Consider the following 22,079-nt stretch of genomic DNA (forward strand, 5'->3'; position numbering starts at 1 on the left):
CACCATGTAGCTTAAAGGGGTATATTCCGGAAATATTAACCAGCGAAGGGAAAGAAAAATATCACTGCATATATAATGACCGACTTCTTTACGCTGCTGACCTTGATGGCTTTGATAGACCTAACATTCTAAGCTTATATAAATGCAGGCAGTGTGTAGAGGCAATGACGATAAATGATGTGTGTGTGTGTGTGTGTGTGTGTGTGTGTGTCCATTTCAACCTTTCTTCTTTTCGGCCCCCCCCCCCCGCCATGTCATTGTTAAACTGGAAAAGCCAACATCTACGACACTTTGAGATTTGACCAGAGCATCACAACGCTGTCCTGAGACAGTAAACATTTGAGCTACCAACAATAACCGTTTGATAGGAACCCATGTCAAATACTCATTTCCAAAGGGAATTTAATTCCAACGTAATACAGAGATTCTATGCTATCCAAAGTCTCACGATAAAAATGATTATCTCGGGAAAAATTTAGGAAACGCTGCGTACGATTGGTAAGAGTAAATTAAGGCGTACACTTTGGAAGCAATGTGAATTCAAAGTGATGACCTTGGTCGAAATCACTGGTCTTCAGACTGTCCCAATAAAAAAGATAACGAACTGGAAAGGACCAGAAGGAGGAGCATTCTTCAGAAACAGAATAACTTACACGTCAAGGAATTCAAGAAGGCAAGGCAACTAAAAAAGAGTGAAGAAGAATCGATGCAAGTGAAAAGCAGCGAAAACGAAACAGACAGCAAAAGAAATAATAAAATTCCATTGTGATGCTGATTGAAAAAGAATATACCAAATAAAATAATGCGTGTCTCTTTGTCTTGATTTGTTTCATTTAGTATGGATAAGACACCGAAACACACTCGCTTATGCTTACCATTGAATCATGGGAGAAATGGATTTAAGTTTTATTTTATTTGCAGTCATTGAGTAATATCTATTTTGTAAGAGATATAGAAAATCCTAAATCGGACCTTATCACTTTTTTGTTATTGATGTAGTCATAGAAAGTTAAGATTTCTTGGGTTGTGAAGATCCCCTCCTTTTCGTAAAAAAAAAAAAAAAAAAAAAAACCTTTACTTTGATGTGGTGTGACAGGATGTTGTGTGCATGTATGAACAAACACTACTACCTTTGCTTGTGTATGTATTATTATGTCTATATTTCATCCCTTTCTTTTACACCCTATATACCGCCTTCTTTTGTGACAGTAGGTTTGTATGTATTTAATTATAGCGCGTTTACAACTACTCTTATCTTTGCGTAATTGTATGTTTGTATGTAAGAGTAGCGTGCGTCAGTATACACTCCTTCTTTTATCCTTGGATAGAATACATGTAAGCCTTTCAAGTTTATAGAAGCTCGTAACTTTTTGTTGTATAACATGCACATATGTATGTAAGTATAGTACATATATAAAAACCTGCCATCTTCGTTTGATAGCAGGGTGTGTGTTTGTGGGTGAATCATCACAGATTATATGTTGGATACAGGGGTGTGGACTTTGATTGTTATAAAACAATTGTCTCTGGATAGTAGGGATGTGTGTCTAGAAAGTGTGTCAAAAAGTGTATGTGAGATTGTACCTAAAAACGATAATATTGCATTCCCGTAGACCCCTATTTGAATGTAAGTATAGAGTGTGCATAAACATTCTTACCCTTGCCTACTTGTGTATGATAATATGGTATGTTTGGTGTCTCTCTTTCATCCTCTTTTTTTTTCTTCTCCATCCTACCCCTCTCTAGGATGATAGCATATCTGGAATTTGTAAGTAAATTATGTGTATAAACGCCTACGCTTTTCGCTGAATTGTACGGTGGGATAGTAATCAAAGATTGGGTGCTGGACAGTCTATGTGGTGTGTTTCGATACTAATCAAATACCGTATGCTGGTTTGTAGGTTGTATGTTTGGATAGTAATGAAAAAGTTGACGTTGGATTTCATGTGTGTGTGTGTGTGTGTGTGTGTGTGTGTGTGATAGCAATCAAAAATCGGTTGCTGGGTAGTATATGTGGTGTGTGATTGATTGCAGATGCAAATTATAATTATAGAATTACCGTTTTGAGCTATAGATTCTTATACTTCATAGATTTACATATGGGAGGAGATATGGCCTCAAATATATGTGTGCTGCATTTAATTCTAAATGTGTGTGTGTGTGTGTGTGTTGGATTATAGATACAAATGTTAACAATATCATTCCTTTCTAAAACCATACAATCGTGCGGGGTACACACAAAATCACCGCCGTCCACCCCACCCCCCAGGATACCTACATTTCAAAATATTCCAATAAAGCGTCCGTTACCCCGTTCTATAATAATAACAACAGACCGTTTAGAAGTTATAAGTTTAGATGTATACTTGTGACGGTCACACAAAAAACTTAGACTGGTGGAGGAGATTATGTCCTATCTTTCATTTTGCAGGAGCAATTTTGTCCCCTTGGTATTCAGTCCTGGCGGGGATGATATTGTCCTATACTCCAGTCGTGTTAAGCTATAAATTCTTAGACTCGTTAGCCTTACCTATGCGAGGTGATATGAACACAACTGTGGTGTGTTGGATTGTAAAGGTGTGTGTTGGATTTTAGATAAAAATGTTAATATTAGCATTCCCGTTGAGGCTATACATTCTTAGACTCGATAGCCTTACATGCGGGAGCTATTTGGCTTGAACTGTAAGCTTTGCCTTCATTTTACCTATGGGCTAGTGTTAAATCACGTTTGGACCTAAAGTGTTGCCCACATGTAAACCTATATGCTAATGTTTAATCCCGTTTGGTCCTTATGTGTTGCCTAAGTGTAAACCTATGGGATAATGCTGATCCCGTTAGCCCTTAAATGTAGCCTACATGAAAACATATGGGCTAATATTAAATCCAGTTTGACCCTTGAGTTTTGCCTACATGTAAACGTATGGGACAATGTTAATTCCCATTAATCCTTAAGTCTTGCCTATATGTAAACCTATGGCATAATGTCAATTCCTCTTTGGCCCTTAAGTTTTGCCAACATGTATACCATTCATCAGATATTGTTACAAAGTTGGGGGGTTGTTGTTGCTTGTTTTGTTGGGGGTTTTTTTTGTTTGTTTTTTTGTCTTCATCGGGCACATCCATGGAAACCTAGTAAAACAATGGGATATATTTAAACTCTAGAAGTATGGGCTCCAGAGCCATGTAGGAATCAAACATATTTTGCTTTGCTCAGCGCACTCTCTACAGAAAACGTGATTAATACTAGACCCTTCCCACACACCATTCTAGTCTATATATAGATATGTACATGTCTTTAAATTCAGATTGAATCACCGATTAAGATACGAGCTGGTGAAGCGCATTACATGATTACTATGAAAGAAATCGGTATCATAATACTTTTCGTAGTTAGTGTTGCTCTGGGTAAGTAATCTCTCTCTCTCTCTCTCTCTCTCTCTCATATGCACATACACACATTTGAAAATCAAAAATGTTCAATTTATGTTTTAAGAAATTATCATTTTTTCTTTGTCTTCACACCTAAGGACAAGAAACCATACATACATATCATATAGTCAAAACACTAATGCATTGTGTAATCACGACTGTACTAATACTATAGGTAATTAATGAGCCACGTAGCTGCTGTCTCTATGGAGAAAATAATGTTACGCTTCCAGTTATTTGCATGGCAACTGATGGAAAATTGAGCAAATGTCACGTATTGTGTTTGGCCACGGCAAAGCAAAATAAATATACCGCTCGCAATTTGACAAACACCTTCATAAGTTATAACGCTCCTAGGGCGGTGTAAACGTTTTCCTGCCACGTGTTCAGGATAAGTAAATACGTTCTGGTTCATACCTTTCCCGTTCTCCTTGTTTACGTATGTTTTTTCTACATCATATGACCAATGTCGTCAATGTTTTTTAACTATGTGAGTGTGAATGTTTTGAACTCTGCATTGCTAGGTACTGGATTATGTACTCCATATTAATATAGCTATGTATTTTATGTGTGATATGCATTCGTATATGCATATACTTTCTTTTTTCAGAATGACCATCCGGTGTATTTAACTGTTTTAGTTGCCTGTTAGTGACAATAACAGCGAATTTGTAATTGTTCAAATTATCAAACGTAAAATAAGTTTTTTTCTGTGATGCCAAAACGCTACCCCTCCCCCATATACAGACACAAAATAAAATACTCTTCCCCCATAAACAGATACAAAATAAAATATTCCTTTGCCCCAGTAAATAAATACAAAATAAAAAATGGTTATTTTAGTCACGATGGAAACTGTTGGGAAGCATCCGATAAATACATATTGCAAAGAGTGGCCAACAGGTAGAAAATTTCTGTTTGGCAGGCCAACGAAGAAATGACGTCCGCCAACAAAGAAATGACTCCTATCATCGAATATATATATATATATATATATATATATATATATATATATATATATATATATATATATATAAAGTATATTCTCGAATAGTAAATGTTGTTCATGTCAAACACTTTTTTTTCCGAATATTTGTGCTTTGCGGTTCCTGTCGGTGGCTAGAAATACCTTAAAACCTTAAAATATTTTATTTTATTTTCTTCTCAAGATCTTACTTGGGGTGGGGGTGTCGATTAGAGGAGACTATAGATATACATAGTGATCTGTAAGATCGAATAATCCGCTAAAGATATCAACTGATTACTGTTTTGGTGTACATGCAGTTTAAAAGAAAACGTTCCAGACATACAGCAGTATTAATCGGCTTATTTATTTGTACCTTTGTAAAACATTTAATTTATTCCAATCACGCTGAATAAAGCCATTGTCTGTCTGAGAACCGTCTTTTGCCGATCTTTGGAGATTCGCATTTCAGCGAACCGTACGACATAGTAAGATTCAATTACGGACTACACTAAACATGACAAGATTAACAGCCGGAAAATGATGATCCGAAAGTGGACGGGACAGGAATCAAGGTGGTGTGTAACTAAAGCAAACGAAACTGGGGGTTTTCATTCCTTTAAATTCCAATTAAGTGTGACTAATCTCATGCCATCAGATCCTTGTCCAACATATATATTGGCTAGTTCAGGATATCGGGCAATCCAAGATGTACATAACTGTATCTATATAAAGATTTTAGGAAATGTAGTTCTATATTCTTACCTCTATAAATATTCAAGGTCATGCACGTCAACAAGGTGCGTTGAGTGAATTTTATCTATAACAAACTGTGTCCGATTCCAGACATAGTTCAGAATGGCTTATTCTCGAAGATCCCGTGTCCTGATAAGATCGTGATGTTGTCTAATGCGACTACTAGGCTTCCAAATCAACCATTTTCCACAGGTTGTAATCTATTTCAAACGGGCTTCCAAGCAAACATTGTAGTCTTGCACTATAGCGTTTGAACAGTATGCAGTTTTCGTAATACCCGAAGGAATTAGTTTGCCGAATACTTCTGTTATATCTTTCCTGTTCCATATTTAGTGCCCTAGCTAATAGCAGTTGAGACTAAAGTCCCATGTTCCATATCTCAGTTTCATCTCCACGTTCGCACTTCAGTCTCAGTGGTATCTCAATATCCATCTAGTTCGCAATTCAATTTCAGTGACAATCTCCATCGAGTTTGCACTTCAGTCTCAGTGGTATCTCCATCGTGTTTGCACTAAGATTCAGTGACATCTCCATCTAATTCGTACTTTATTCTCAGTGACATCTCCATCGAGTCTGCACTTAAGATTCAGTGACATCTCCATTTAATTCGTACTTCAGTCTCAGTAGCATATCCGTCTAGTTTGCACTTAAGATTCAGTGACATCTCCATCTAATTTGTACTTCATTCTCAGTGGGATCTCCATCTAATTCGTACTTCGGTCGCAGTGACATTTCCATCTAATTCGTACTTCAGTCTCAGTAGCATGTCCGTCGAGTTTGCACTTAAGATACAGTGACATCTCCATCTAATTCGTACTTCATTCTCAGTAGCATGTCCGTCTAGTTTGCACTTAAGATTCATTGACATCTCCATCTAATTCGTACTTCATTCTCAGTGGCATCTCCATCTAGTTCGCACTTCAGTCTCATTGGCATCTCCATCTAATTCGTACTTCAGTCTCAGTGGCATCTCCATCTAATTCGTACTTCATTGTCAGTGACATCTCCATCTAGTTCGCACTTCAGTCGCAGTGGCATCTCCATCTAATTCGTACTTCAGTCTCAGTGACATCTCCATTAATTTGGACTTCAGTCTCAGTGGCATCTCCACTTTAAGGTTCTCTGTTAACTGAGAAAGCTGGAGCAAGATTTGTTGCTTTAACTCAACGCTTAATACGGATAACAGCTATTGACAGTTTGTCTAGTGTATAAAGTAGTGCCTGTTTGTCACCCACACCTTACTACCTCAAAAATGGTGAGAAATTAAGATTATATTACAACAACGAAAACATCAAATAAGGTTCATTTTATTTTCAGATCAACTGCTTAAGATTGAAATGTTCATCGACAATGTCAAAGCAGGTCTGACTGCTAAATATGGCAATGTTAAAGACAAATCACGTCCTTACAGCAACTCATACGTTCTCATCACTCCAAGCAATAATCATACACATAACCAACTATACCTATATTGTATGTGAACAACTATGAATCTAAACTGCGAAGATGAATTGGGGAAAATCTATACAGACATCGTCTGAATCTTATTCAATTTGTGGATATCATAAGCAAACACATCCATATATTTTTTATGATCAAATAAATAGCACATAAAATTACTCTATGTTTATTCGTGGTTATTTGAATCTCCACCGGACGAAATTATTTAACGTGGTGACCTGATTTTATACAATATTCATGGTCATAACAGGCACTTATAAAGAATTATCATACACAGATTAAGTATCATCAATAAAGATAAATACAGATAAGCATTATATTTTGATGGTGTGCCCATTACCTATTTTTCAGGTGAAGTAAATAGCGATTGCCGTGACTCTGAAAAATACCTTTAAGAAATCATAGAGATCTTCCACTTTATAAATCTATAGAGTATGTAAAAGGAGAGATCCAATGCTAGGTAAATCAATAAGCAATGGCATAAACTTAAATTATAACCGCATTACAAATTTAGTTGATCAAGTAAATTAAGTTAATTTATCTATTTGGAAGTTTATACACAAATATGCTGATACATAGATAAATAAAACTTTAATTGCTAATACAGTGAAAATTATTCAAGCGTAGAAGAGAAATAACTAAAAATAAATAAACAGCTATCGAACAAAGTTGTAATGAAAAGAAAACAGATTGATGAAAAAGGGAAATGTTTAGGGATTGATTTCACCCAAACTGAATATGGGCTTACTGCTTGCTTGAGAAGAATAATCTAACACATTGAAACGATTTGGTTGATCAAGAATTAGTGAATACGGTACTATTGGTGTCGTACAAAGTAATAGCTCAAGAACTAGTGAATACTATTAGTGTCGTATAAATAGATCAAGAACTAGTGAATACTATTGGTGTCGTACAAATAGATCAAGAACTAGTGAATACTATTGGTGTCGTACAAAGTAATAGATCAAGAACTAGTGAATAATATTTGTGTCGTATAAATAGATCAAGAACTAGTGAATAATATTGGTGTCGTACAAAGTAATAGATCAAGAACTAGTAAATACTATTGGTGTCGTACAAACTAATAGATCAAGAACTAGTAAATACTATTGGTGTCGTACAAAGTAATAGATCAAGAACTAGTGAATACTATTGGTGTCGTACAAATAGATCAAGAACTAGTGAATACTATTGGTGTCGTACAAACTAATATATCAAGAACTAGTAAATGCTATTGGTGTCGTACAAAGTAATAGATCAAGAACTAGTAAATACTATTGGTGTCGTACAAACTAATAGTGATGAAGAAAACCAACGAATAAACTACCCAGAGAAAATTTAGAATAAAAGTTTTTAATTTATTAATATGCATTCAAAATCGAAATGAGTAAAAACAATATCTAGCATTAAGTGGTAGAATGGAAATATTTAATAAAAATTGGAGATAAAAATAGAGATATTAATATCAAAATTGAACACGAAAACGTTTGAAAGGAGTTTTCCATCTCATGGAATAAGTTCAAAACAAGTTAGTAGAATACAAATATGGGTTAGATAAGTAAACAAAACTAATGTTGTGATGTATAGTGTTGTTTTTATCTAACCAAGAGTGTTAGATTTTCCGAATGATATATGTAACATAATACTCATTTTTCATCGTCCAAGTTGGAAGTAATCAAATAGAAACTAAATAAGGGCCATTATATAATTATAAATGCCAATATTACAACTCTAACACTAACTGATACTGAGTTAGCTATGCTTCAGCGCGTTTTGCTGAATGCAACTTAACCCCAATAGAAGCATCACAAAGTTATATCATTCAAATTAATAATAATAATAATAATAATAATAATAATAATAATTATGGTAAAATCAAAAGGCATATATATACAACTTTTAAAAACTTCTGCATTAAATCTTTGCATCAGATTAACTTGCTATCTTTCTACAATTTACCTATTAAATAGACCTCGTACGCAAAATTACAACATATGGAAAGCACATAACTCTTCAAATATATCTAAGTTCCAATCAAACATTACATTACACATGATCACGATATTATTAAACCTGAACAAACACTGCAATTGATTGAAACACTTCTTGATAAAGTATCTTTCTACTGGCATGTTTGTTTATCTGATGAGACACGGAACTTTGATAAGTACTATCTTGCTTCACTTGACCTAAATATGTAATAGAACTCATCGATCGCTGTAAGTAAGAATTCAGTGGAAACGTTAAATTTTAATATTGGCATTGAAAATGAAAAGGTATTAACATGATAAAATAAATAGGGTACGATGGCACAACAGCGTCTGTTCTCTAACTAAAAGTATTGACAATGCGTTTGTGTCACTGTTTTAACTTCCTCCAATGTATTTCAATATTTGAAAGTAATAATTCAAAGGTGTCGGAATGGTTAAAACCAATGACGAACACAACATGCAAATGATCGTCTCTGAATCATTTTTCACAACAAGTATATATGATTGAAATATAATGGTATCATTTTCAGATATCAGCGTTAAATCAAATGTAAAACAAAGTTTAAAACATTTCTAGTTTTTGAAAGCGTTTGTAAGGAAGAAGAAGCAATTTTAAACTGGAATGAAAGCTTGAAAACTACATTTATAAATGTACATATTTAAAACAAACCTCTCACTAAATCTTTCTGACAAACTGGAAAAACGCACATTAAATTATTGTTGCCATACGCATTGACAACGTGTGCTTATATATTTGCAACAAAAAAAATTACATAGGTTAAGGCGTACGATAAGGATAATTGATTAATATACTTATCAGTCTCTTATATTATGTTTCAGCGGCAAAGTCGGGGTCATGCCCTGATTCCTCCGGCATGATCGGGATCTGTCTTCAGGGCTGTTCCTCAGACGACGATTGTGCAGGGAGCCAGAAATGTTGCTCGAATGGCTGTGGACACACGTGTCAGAACCCTACCACCGTAACGTCAAGTATATGTATGTATTGCGTAACGTCAAGTACATGTATATATTGCCATTTCATGAATGCCTCGTGAGAGCATGTGTCTCTATGGCACAGAATTTCTTCGCAAGTCTCGTTTGGCAATGCAAAAATATTTCACTTACATTTTGTTGAAAACTAACATTGCGAAGAATGCTGACATTGCTGTCTCGTTTTCAGTCACTTTAGCTCTATATATGGCGCACGAGTGTATGTCTTTATGTTAGGATGGAGGAAATGTCTGAAGATGGAGGGAGCGTGACTTACATTAACTCACTGTCCGTTTGGATGTTTCATAGGGTAAAATGAAAAGCACGATGATATCTCGACGTCAAGTACAGTGTATTCTGAGCAACTGTACGTACACATTACATATTATGGGCAAATAAGGTTTACAACGAAACACAGATCTACATATATTGCTTCACCCTCCAATCCACCAACCTATTCTCCGATGGCTTGAGTATTAAGTTTGTTTAATTCTTGTTGAACGATATGGACGCTGACACTGACAAGAACGATTTAGGACATTCGATATTGTGACTGTTATGTCTGGCGATCCACAACATTCTAAAAATGTTTTTAACGTAAAGACGGTGAACAGACGATGATAAATATCATAGCAAGCAATAGTAGAATTATCTTTGGCCTTTTGTTCAGCACTCGTTATAGACAGGACAAAACAAAACAAACTATTCTTCTTTTCTTTTTCGTCTATTCTCGAAAATGTTTTCATCACATGGTTTACCATTTGTTACTTGTCTTGCGGAAGCTAAAAGAAGGGAGTGGTAACATTTCCATAACTGATTTCTCGTCCTTTTTTCCACTTGGCTAATTAAACACACATGGGAACAACAGTTCGGTTGTTTAAAATAAGGGTATGACAAAATACATAACAAAATGTCAGACTGAAACACCGACTTATATTGAAAGCTATTAAATGCAGTAAAAGTGAATCTGATGCAACGGTACAAAAGACCAAAAAGGTTTTTAAAAAATCAATTATTTTATATATATATATATATATATATATATATATATATATATATATATATATATATATATATATATATATATATATATAACCTATTTCTTTCAGCAATCAAGCCCGGACACTGTCCAAGAACATCCGGCTTCGGATTCTGTGTGGAAATGTGTTCCTCAGATTCCGAATGTTCTGGGGTTCAGAAATGTTGCTCAAACGGATGTGGACACACTTGTCAGACTCCTACTGGTACCGGTAAGCATATTTTTTTGTCCTAATTTTACCACTCTATACCATACAGATGTGGCTTAGAATGAAAATAAATGGAATGAACTCTTGAACTAGACATGTTAAATAAATAAGTAAGACATGTCTAAAGATACGTATGACGACTTATACATCTGATTTTGGAAGTGTGACTGACTTGAAGATCATTCAAAATGGTGGTTAAAAATTCCTACTCAACATCGGGTTCAATAAAGTGAAAAGTAATATTATTGAATTAAATACTAAAGATTAAAGAAAGAGTCCAACTGCTCCTCCTACTATCACCCTAACTTAGGAATTCAAAACTTATTAAATAGACTAGGGGATAACAGAAAACATTGGAGACAGACAACGGCTTAGCCTAAACAAAATCCCACACAAAATAAATATCCGATACAACCCACCTGGGAACAAAGGCATCCAATAAATATACGCGTACCCAATGGAACAGAGATGCAAATAATAGTTACGAATGAACTTATAAAGGAAGTTGCGATTATAATTGAAGCATACTTCACAAGAGTTCAAAGTGGAGAGCTTCCACCTATAGTGAAAATATTATTCACAGAACAAGTAAAAATATAACTATGTGGTTATGTAAATGATATAGCAGCTGTCAAGTCATAAATAGAATCTATAAAACCAGATGTTAAAATGTATGTCAGCAAAGACATCGATCTAAATAAAATACTACATTAAAAGAAGATAGGAAAAATGTTGGAAGTAAAGAGTATAATTAGTTGGGTATTTAAAACAGTTTGAGAGCGTTTTTAGAGACAACAAGATAAAGATTAATTAAATAGATATAAAAAAATACTCAGTGGAGAAAATTTGAAACAATTGTTTCAAGAAACCGGTATAACAATATCTGATTTCGCCACTGCAATACGCATGACTTTATCAACTGTCTATGATAAAATTTGTAAACGATTAAAGGAGATGTGATGGTGGAGAAGGTACTGCCGTATATGAAAGACTATGGTTTCTTTCTAAAATTAAAACACTTAATAAATACTAACAATCATCCATTTGAGCTAGAGAAGGAAGCAGCAGCAGTACCTGCAATCGTTAGCAGTTTAATAAACTGATACCTTAAAAGTGCCGACTAAATCAGGATTTTCGTAGCTGACCGTGTGAATTTTGGTATTAAGGGGTTTGCTGTTTGCATTCTAATTGGAAGGTGTAAACAAATGGATCTCAGAAAGTTAATGATTCAAAAAACATTTTAAAAAAGAAAACAATAGAAGATCTTGCAGCCACCAGTATCAATATAGATAAATGTTTATTCACACATACATATATATATGTGTTTGCAAAATGAACTTCGTATTTACATTGAATCACATATCAGACAAGACGCGTCAGACAGAGGATTATTATATTATAATCTTTCATTTCTGCTTAATTTTACCCATTTGGATTTCTTTAGTATACTTTAAAATCGTATTGTTACATGCTGTTTATCAACAACGAAGTATTACAAAAATGTATGCATATATATTGGCGGTAGATTTATATTATAGCTTGGAAATTTTGGATTTCTGTAATTGGTTTTATATGCCAACGATGCTAAATCGTTTCATTATAATACTTCTAGGTCATAAAATAGAGCATCACGATCAACAGATTATCATAATTTTCGGTGATGTGATTTTGAAAAGCTGTTCCAATTTTTAAATTGTCTTCGTAATACACTGTTCTTAAAATATATAGATCTGTAACGGGATGTTTGGTTGGTTTGTCCTTATCTAGACGATGATCGACCTCGGTGTTATTGCCCGATCAAGTACATAATAAACTATTAAATTTATAGACGGAATAAATCGAGACCTGAGCCCCCGTGTATTTAACAATTTAATTAATTATATAAATAAAATGAAACTGAATAAAACATTTGAAGGAAATACTTCTCTTAAAATATAACTACCAAGATTTAAAGCAATGCAATTAGCCATTCTGTTTATACCGGTAAGATAAATTTCATCATGAAATCGAGTGAGCGATCGAACTCAATTGTCCAGTATGCCTGCATAACCTGGATGCTTGCTGGTCTTACCACCTTCAATGTTAGTTACATGTCAGAGTCAACGTATTCCTCTCTCTCTTTCTCTCCAGCCTCTTTCCGGTCATCACCCGTAATTTGGTTGTCTCCTCTCTGTCCTCTCTGGATTCAGGTATATATGGAGCAATTTCCCTTGTAAAGTAGATAAATAGGCAACCTAAATATTTTGTCGGGTTTTCACGTATGGGTTAGAACATTATTCCCTTTCTCGTTGTGTTAGATATCGTCATATCTTAATTCGAATAGAGTATAATTCGGGTCTTCTAGTCGCAGTCTGACAGCTGATAACCCTAGTTAAGAAGATTAATATATGTCCCTACTGGCTAGTTAGCATCCCTATCTGAACTATAACATAGACTAGACACAATAAACAAATACGCCTTGCCGTGAACTATATAAATCGTTAACTGGATGTATTGTCGACTGGCATGCGCTCGACTTCTCGGTTAAAAGAATTCACTCTTGATTATACAAATTATCCAAAATTGATAACTTTCCGAGAAAATGACTTTACCCTATAGCTCATAATTTACACTCAAAAAGTAAATGAAAAGTTATCTTTTCGCGCTCGAGTACAGTGATCCTTACTTTATCCTTTCACACATTAACGTGTACTGTTTTTTAATCTCCAATTTGTTCATTTTCTACTGTAATATCATTTTTATCTTGCTATTTTGTGCAATCGTTACATTTCTAAGTCAAACTAATGAATATATCTTTTTCCTTCTGAGTGAAAATCTTTTTCTCGTTTACTTGAGTAATAGTAAGTAGAATAATGGACAGTTTAGTTTTTTCATGTTTAGTTTTCTGTAACTGAAGAAAGAAATGTTGTAATGTAAGAAATGAAAAGGAGCCGAACGTTTTTATATTTCTTATATACATTTTATAATCCATTCTTTGCAATTTCAAAAGCTGGTATTATCTACTCTAGCAATATTTGTGTTCCCTATTTTTCAAACTGCTAAAGATAGTGTACTTTAGACTAAATCAGAGAGAATTATGTTGCTGTGTATATTTTCTGCACGAACATTCATAAAACACAGCAAAACATAACGGTAAACCGCTTACATTGTGTGGGATTCAATAAGAAATCTGCTACTTTAGTCTGTCATACAAATTGTTTGCCAATACATTTAAGTATAAAATAAAAAAAAAAATTGCTTGCTTCGAGAGAATAATGGATATATTATATTTCATATCGTGGGTGAAAACTTGAGCATTTTTAACTCGTGGCTTCGCCACTTGTGAAAATATGGAGCAAACATCCTCTCTTTTTTTGATATTGTCTAACAAGTGTTAGGGTGAGAAAGTAAATTTCTTTAGTGACTATTAATCTCTTATTAAAGTGGTGTCCTGCGAGTGTTTAGCATGAACAAATTCTACGCTTGTAACTTTTCTAACTTTAATTTATATTGTCCTCGTACGAGATGGTGATATTTAAAGATATAATTGCACCACCTCCCACCTACACCCCTCAAACAACATGGACCAGATGCATTTTGATTTGCATATTAAGACTATTATCTTTGAAATGCTGCTTGGAATTCATGCCCAGTTTTATTTCATCACCATCATCATCGTCGTCAAGATTATTATTATTATTATTATTATTATTATTATTATTATTATAGATATAGGTCTTGGATGTAGATACAATGGAGTAACATACCATACCGGAGACAGTTTCAAGTCATCTGATGGTTGCAACACATGCGGCTGCAGCAATGGCATGGTCGTATGTACGGAAATGGCGTGCTTGAGTGGTCCTCTAGTCGTGTCGTAAATTATCTGGTCCTTGATAATAGTCTATTCATACCTGTTGAATAAAATAGGCTTTTTACTCTCGAACATGGCGTTTTCTGAATGTCTCAACAAATCATACAGTTATGGTTTGTTCTTCCTTTAACTTGTTTATCAGTAATCCTTGAGCCATTAGTTATGATTGACCACAAAAGGATTCATGTTTAGAATACAGCTGAACTAAGAATGCTAAAATAGCTGAGTGATCCAAACCCCACTAGTGATGATTCAGGCAGAATCGGATTATTGTCACAAACGCCTTAGAAACACTCAAAGTCGATGTATTTATTATATGAGTTTTAATCTATGACATTTAAACACAAGCCTAAAGTAAACGTTTAAGTGTTAGATTATAGATCACACCTTGAAATTATATAGTAGTAATCTAAGTTTGTACACTTTACATAAAGGATGTGCAGTTTAATTTTTTAATATTAACACACGTTAACACATCACTTTATGTGTTTCTGTTGGTCCAAATAAGCCCACGAAATTCTTGAGCAGTATTCTCTTTACTGATTAGTGATCGTGAGAAAATTTTCTTACCCCGCCTTATGGGGAAAAAAGACAACTTTTTCTTTTTATAAATATTTTAGCGGCTATTTTTCGAAACGACTGCTCAAAGGGAATTGGGAAAAAAAGGTCACGTCTTTCTGAATATGGCGAATTTATAGCACTGAAGCTCGTTTATGCCATGTATTATAATGCCCTGAAAACTGGCGTTAAACCACAAACAACAACAACAACAAATAGAATTAACGGTATTGGTCCATTGATAGCGTGTATGAGGGGGTCCATTGATAGCGTGCATGAGAGGAGGGGTGGGAGATAACCGTATAACAAGGATTTCGCCCCATATAATAATGGTTTAAATATTAACTTCTAGATGCATATAAAATCACCTCTGTTCATAGAAAAATATAGACATAAACCGGTCTCTCAACTGACAGAACGTTAGGACTATCAAACCGCAGTATTTTTATTGGTAAAATAGCCCAAACGATCTAATTTCTCTCATGTGATACGATTCCCACTATTTCCTGTTTCAAATCAACTAATGCAAATGTCCAATCACAAATACATAACAGGAAATATGGAATTTCTCTATCCTCTAATAACCCTTTCACATGAATATCCAACAACTTCCAATACTTAAAAAATAGCAAAAGGGGGTGGACCGACCACAAAAAAAAAATGGCGGCCGGCAAATTTTTGTTACCCATCAATAAAACCTAGTATGTGGAATCAGCAGCTTTTATGAACAAGAGAAGAAAACAATTCTCGCGAATGACCTAAATTTATACGAGATTCACAGAAGCACTGTAATCTGACCTACAAAAATAGCAATAGGAATTGCCTGCGACCAGGTTGAAAATGGTTGGATATCTGTTGAATCTTGGGTAATTGCTATATTTTTATTTTTCTATTTTTCTTTTTCCATTGCAGTTGTTGGATCACAAAGTGCGAAATTTTAGAGATTCAGAGGGGTTTTGGTTTGTTAATTTGTAATCAAGCACACACGCACCCCACCCCCACCCCAAGTGAACACCGAGTGCTTTAGAATTAACACCCTTATTGGAGTTCGGATAGGCCCATGTAAGTGCACCTGGGTTAGTTTTATCTTTATAAGTTTCAATTACCCATTTAACGATATTTCACTGCATCGCGGGTACCCTCTCCACTATAATAAAATCTAAAGTAATGTGGATTTCTCTAACGAGTGTACAATTATCGATTTTTACTTTGTAAATCTAAGCGAGTTATTAATAGCGCATAGGTATCTAGCGAAGTCAACCAAATGACCATGTAATGGAAAACCCTGCGTGTTATTAATGACGCATAGGTACTTTTACCTGCTTGATACGTGATAGTGGATATGACTAAACTGTAAGTAGGAGTTAGATTCTGGCAATTTCGGCAATTCATTGTAGTTGGTAATAAATACGTTACTTTACTGTAATACAGTAAAACCTTGTACATCTGCCGGCTTAGTGATCTGTAATTAACTCGTTGTTATAATAATAATGAGTGAATCTGCGTTTACTATGGAATCTCCTACTGAGAAATTAGTTCAACAATGACTAGATGCAATTAAGAAGTATCTTCCAGTCCGTGATTCTGTCAAACAACAGCTGCAACAACGTCATGATGTTCATGTGAAATTTACAGAGGATACAGAACAGTTATTTAAGCCAATCACAAAAGCAAATAAAGATCTTCTTTCGTCGATGGAAGGAACTACTAAATCAACCGAAAAAATAGCACAAAGAACTAAAAGAACCAAAACAATCCTCCGATACCTTCCAGCTGAAATACCTGCTGAACTAACACCATTACAACAACCCACAAAGGATATCAAGTTATTTCCTTGTGAGATTGATGCTACAGAGAATCAACCAGAAAATGTTCAACTACACCAAAAGTTGAAATTAATTTGGTAGATAAATTTATGAGGTAGGTATTAATGTCATTAGGGATAAAGATCAAATACTTCACATTCCCGTGCTTGAGTGGAAAGAAAGAAAAAATATATAAAACCTGAATATCTTAAAATTTAAAAAGTAACGAAAAATGGCATAAATATTTATATCGTAGTATTACCAATACTAATCAGTTCAAAGACAATAATGAAGATTTTAAATTTTTAACAGGGCAGTAGATTTGCATGCATGACAAATGCAACTGGTAGTGAGGAGAAAAATCCATTAATAAATGGAGCGTCAACTTGAAAAAGTAGAAAAAGAAGGAAAACCGGGTGTAAAAACAAAATCTGAAAAAAGGAACCCGGAATACCGAGTAAATTACCCACCCGGCAGCGTTCTTGAGAACCTCAACCAGATCCACATGATGAACCACCTGAAGGACCAACAAGAAGTGGCCTTGCTACTCGCGATTGACTTTGTAGGAAACAAGGTGTTGATGTGATCTCTCAATCGCCGGTAACTCAGGATAAACTTTATTTAGATAACATCCTCGCTGATGTTCATCGAGTGGAAAGCCTGACTGATGGTAGCCGAACCTGCAACAATTCCGACGACGTTATTAATGAAGCAGGTGATATTTTTCAGTGTTTATTTACCGGTGGCTTCATGGACAGTAGCGTCTGATCGATGAAATTACCGACAATTACTACAGTGAGTGATCAATTAGATCGGCGATAACAAAATAACACGATTATACACAATGCCCAATGCGAACCTGAAAACGTCAGGGTGATAAATTCACAATAACCGGTTTATAAAATGATCTACGGAGATGAACTCGGCGATCTTATTCAATGTTTATTTAGAAGGAAAGCCCCAACAACTATTCCGATTACATAACAATTAGGTATGTAAGTCATCAATGTTGTTCGTGATAAGGTTATTGGCACCATTGGTGATGTTGCTTATAAAGCATTCTCGACGATCAAAGACAGAATCGCACGAATGGTGCGACGAAAACCACAGCCAGTTAAACTCCCCAGCACCGACGTTATGCCAGAAAGTGTCAACAAAATAATAAATCAAGCTGCAAATGAGCGGTTGAAAGAATTAGCTGGTAGGCCATCTCTGACAAAACAAGTTGCCGACGAGATAGAAAGAAAAAAGCATAACCGCAAGCCTAATAGCGGGTAGTGGTCTGGCCCGTTGTCATCGCTGATCAACCACTTATTGATCGGTGTTAGAAAATCGTTTTAGACAAAGGCGAATATAATAAAAATGTTCAAGGGTGTGATTGATCCCGCATTTGACATGTATGCACCAGTACTCAAGGATGAGTCTGTGCTTGATTATTAATACTTTTATTATGAAGCACGAGAACCAAACCAACGTGGACAAATCGAGTGACAAATCCAAGATACATCAAGGTATTTCCTACCGGCCAAGGCATTCATTGAAGTTCAGGGTAGACTTGTAAAAATCGATGGTAATCCATATGATGCTCAACAAGGTGGATTTGTTAATATTTAACAGTGCACGATATATCATTGATAATCGAGAAATTGAAGTAAGCCATGATAACATTGAGGTTACCACGACGATATTGGGTCTCGCAAGATATTCCGACGATAATTCACGGTCTGCTGGTCCATCAATGATGTTCTCAAAAGATACCGTGGACAAAGCCGATAACCGATCTTATCTTCGTCGAAGGGCTAAAGGTGACGGTGGAGTAAATAACGCGGTTGTTGAGGATGTGCTTGCCAACGCCAACACTGATTCCAACTTGGAATTCTTATCACGTAAAATCAAATTGATGCTCAAGGGAGATTTAGCTGTGCAATATTGCTGTCACATATCTTTGGTTTCTGAAGAAATGTTAGAACAGTTCTCTTCGGGTCCAAACACAGTTGTACTTGTGCAAAATGCCACGGAAAACGATGAAATCTGGCACACTGTGGCGCTTCATCGAAATGGGACGCTGACAAAGCTCTCGTTGTGAATGCCATCAATGATACCATCACTCGTTGAAGAACAACGGCTGCTCTCTTTCCTGGACAGAGAAGGCAACTCAAAATTGTCATGGTTGACGATGACCACAGACACGATTACAAGTACAACTGTTGGTACATTTGCATGGCATGTCGCATCGCAACAGAGTTTCAGCATAAAATATGTATTTGTAGCTTTTCAGAATGTCAGACGACAGAATTCTCAAATACGAAATCATATGGTATTCGACCCATTTGGAGCTAATAAAGTCTCTCTGACGATAAATGGACATCAAGGACCATCTCAAGAAATGCTGATGGATTTTGAAAATAATCATGTTGCACGAGCATATCATCGTTGATGACATTTATGGGGAACGACCAAAATGCTGATTCTGAACATTATATCCAATCTACTATTTTTCGATGAAACACCTAGATTTCTTTAGGCAATATGCCGTTGACATATATTTTCGAGCTCGAGTAAGTGTACTGCCATCTCATATTACTGATTATTGAGCAATTGCTGTTATTCTGTCAGACAACTCATCTAATCTTACACAATGGCCGCTGACTTTTAAGCGGGTGCACAACTGGAACAACGCCAGGGGCGCACAAAGTTACGGAATTATTTCATAGCTAAGCTAGAGGGGCCTGAGGGAAACAAGTATTTGATAGCTTTTCACCCTGAGGGATTCCAAACGCTAGATTTCGGTAAAATTGAAAATTGTCCTAGACAAGCAGAAATTTTAACGGCACTTAGGTTGAAAGGGATAGAGATTCATGAAATAGAAGGATTACAAAATGCGAGACCCGAAAAGTTTACCCTCTATTCCAAAAAAAAAAAAAACAGTCTCTACTCATTAAAGAAAAATTCATAAAGGTTAGAGGAAACGGGGCAGAGGTTTCACGAAGTGAACCGATAATACGTGAGGTTGAGGAAAAAACGATAGACGTTCACATATCAGGCCTCCCTCTAGAAATTAGCAATAAAGAAATCATAGAGAAAATAGAAGAAAAGTTCCAAGTAATTGTGAGGAACAGTACAATGGCTACGGTTTATGGTTTCAATAGTATAAAAACAGGAGGCAGGACAATAACATTCATGATACAAGACACAAAGAGAATTCCTATATTCTTCTACGTCATGGGATTCCGCCTCAAATCCTGGTACAGGGGGAGCGAAAAAGAAATACCCTGTACCAGATGTAGATAGATTGGTCATAAGGCAAGAGACTGCAAAGTCTATATGCCAATGAAAGAGTTAAAACATACGCATGAGTCGTGATCGATCCGAATGAAAATACGCAAGAGGCTAACATAGACCAAGACGCGCAAGAGCAAGGAGAAATGCAGGAGGATATTGTAAGACTCCTAAAACAGATAAAACACAGAGATAAAACAAAGACGGAAATTCCTCCGCAGTTTCCTATTTCAATGTGGCAGAAATAATGGAAGAACCACAATCAATTCACGAATGAGCAAACTTCTTAACAGCATACAAAACAAGCAAAGAAACTTCCCTAACTAGCACCCCAATAAAACTGACAAACAGATTCCAAACACTTATGGAAGAGGAAGGAAAAACAAATGAGGGGGGAGAGGGAGTGGAGGAGGGACCAATAGACCTAATAGATCTCAAGCCCCTAACCTCCACCCCAATACATGCCACAAGAATGAAAAAGAAACTAAGGAAATCTATGTCGGCGTCGCCACAAAGTTGAAATACGACGCCGACAGAGGAGTTTTCCGCAGTGGGGGGAAACGAAGTCACTGCTCCCAAAAAGAAAAAGAAAGACAAAAACATCTAAGTCACACCAGCGACGATGACATTGACACAGGTGACGAAAACCAGAAGAAAGATGGAGACAATGGCGAAGACGGAAACGAAGACAACGACGAAGACATTGACTCTCATATAACATATAGGATCCAAATAACAGAAAAGGACACGGAAACGGAAATGATACTGGACAAGAAACTGAAGTGACAGACAAAACAGAAAATACAATCAAAACAGTAGAAAACTCTGAATGCGAAGTCAGTCGGGGACCAGATGACTCCAGCAACGAAACCACACAAATATAATGAATTTTAACACAAAAATAATAAATAATGAATAAACAGCAAGTTTGGAAAAATGCGGCCAACTGAAGGATTTAAAAATGGAAGGAACAAACTTCCGTATTGCCTCAATAAACACAAATGGTATAGATAAGGAGAAAATAAACAAACTGATTAAGTTAACACAATTTGATATTATTTTATTATAAGAAACACATAACAATTTTACAAATGAGTTAAAAAGTATAGTGGAAGATAAAATGAACGCAGTTGTATTTGTTAATGACTCTGCAAATGATGACATAAAAAGGGAATTTGCAACAGTTTTCAAAAATAATAAAGGGACTAACTTGGAGAGAGTAAATGAAATTGCAAGATTAAAAGGAAGTATGATACATATAATACTAAATAAGTTGCATATTATAAACGTCTATTGCCCTGCTACCCGATATAAGAGATAGGAATTTATCCAAAACCTGAGTAAATACTTAAATGATTATACTATCGATTCACTATTAATAGTAGGGGATATGAACTGGATAGGGGAAAATATAGATAGAATAGGAGGATTATCAACCAATGACTACAGTTCAAAACAAATAATGGATAAATTACTGGGGGACCAAAAGTTAATAAAAACAGAATACACACATGAATATAAAATCCAAGCAAGTAGATTAGACAAACTTTATGTGACAAATTTTCAAAACAACACACACAGTAAAGCAGAAATATGGGATTTCAAAATATCATATCGCAAAAAAATATATAAGAAAATTAAAATAAATAAATTAAAGAGTTGGGGGAAAGGGGTTTAAATTAAATAATGTATAATTAGAGATAGAAGATTTTGTTAAAGAAATTCAAAAGGAATTAGAAAAATTTA

At 35.3% G+C, this 22,079-nt stretch overlaps 1 protein-coding gene across 1 annotated transcript in view; it reads left to right on the forward strand.

The window, feature by feature from the left end:
* Window positions 1-14,763, forward strand: part of LOC149807152 (kielin/chordin-like protein) — a 43,017-nt gene extending 28,254 nt beyond the window's left edge. The window contains exons 4-7 of the mRNA XM_089951668.1: window positions 3,306-3,405; window positions 9,442-9,597; window positions 10,701-10,841; window positions 14,547-14,763. Coding sequence (XP_089807794.1) covers window positions 3,306-3,405; window positions 9,442-9,597; window positions 10,701-10,841; window positions 14,547-14,698 — 549 coding nt within the window. The 3' untranslated portion in view covers window positions 14,699-14,763. The remainder of the gene's footprint in view (window positions 1-3,305; window positions 3,406-9,441; window positions 9,598-10,700; window positions 10,842-14,546) is intronic.
* The last annotated feature ends 7,316 nt before the right edge of the window (window positions 14,764-22,079 follow it).

This window comes from Sinohyriopsis cumingii, chromosome 1 (genome assembly GCF_028554795.1).
Source record: "Sinohyriopsis cumingii isolate HCF-2022 chromosome 1, ASM2855479v2, whole genome shotgun sequence".
Lineage (NCBI taxonomy): Eukaryota > Metazoa > Mollusca > Bivalvia > Unionida > Unionidae > Sinohyriopsis > Sinohyriopsis cumingii.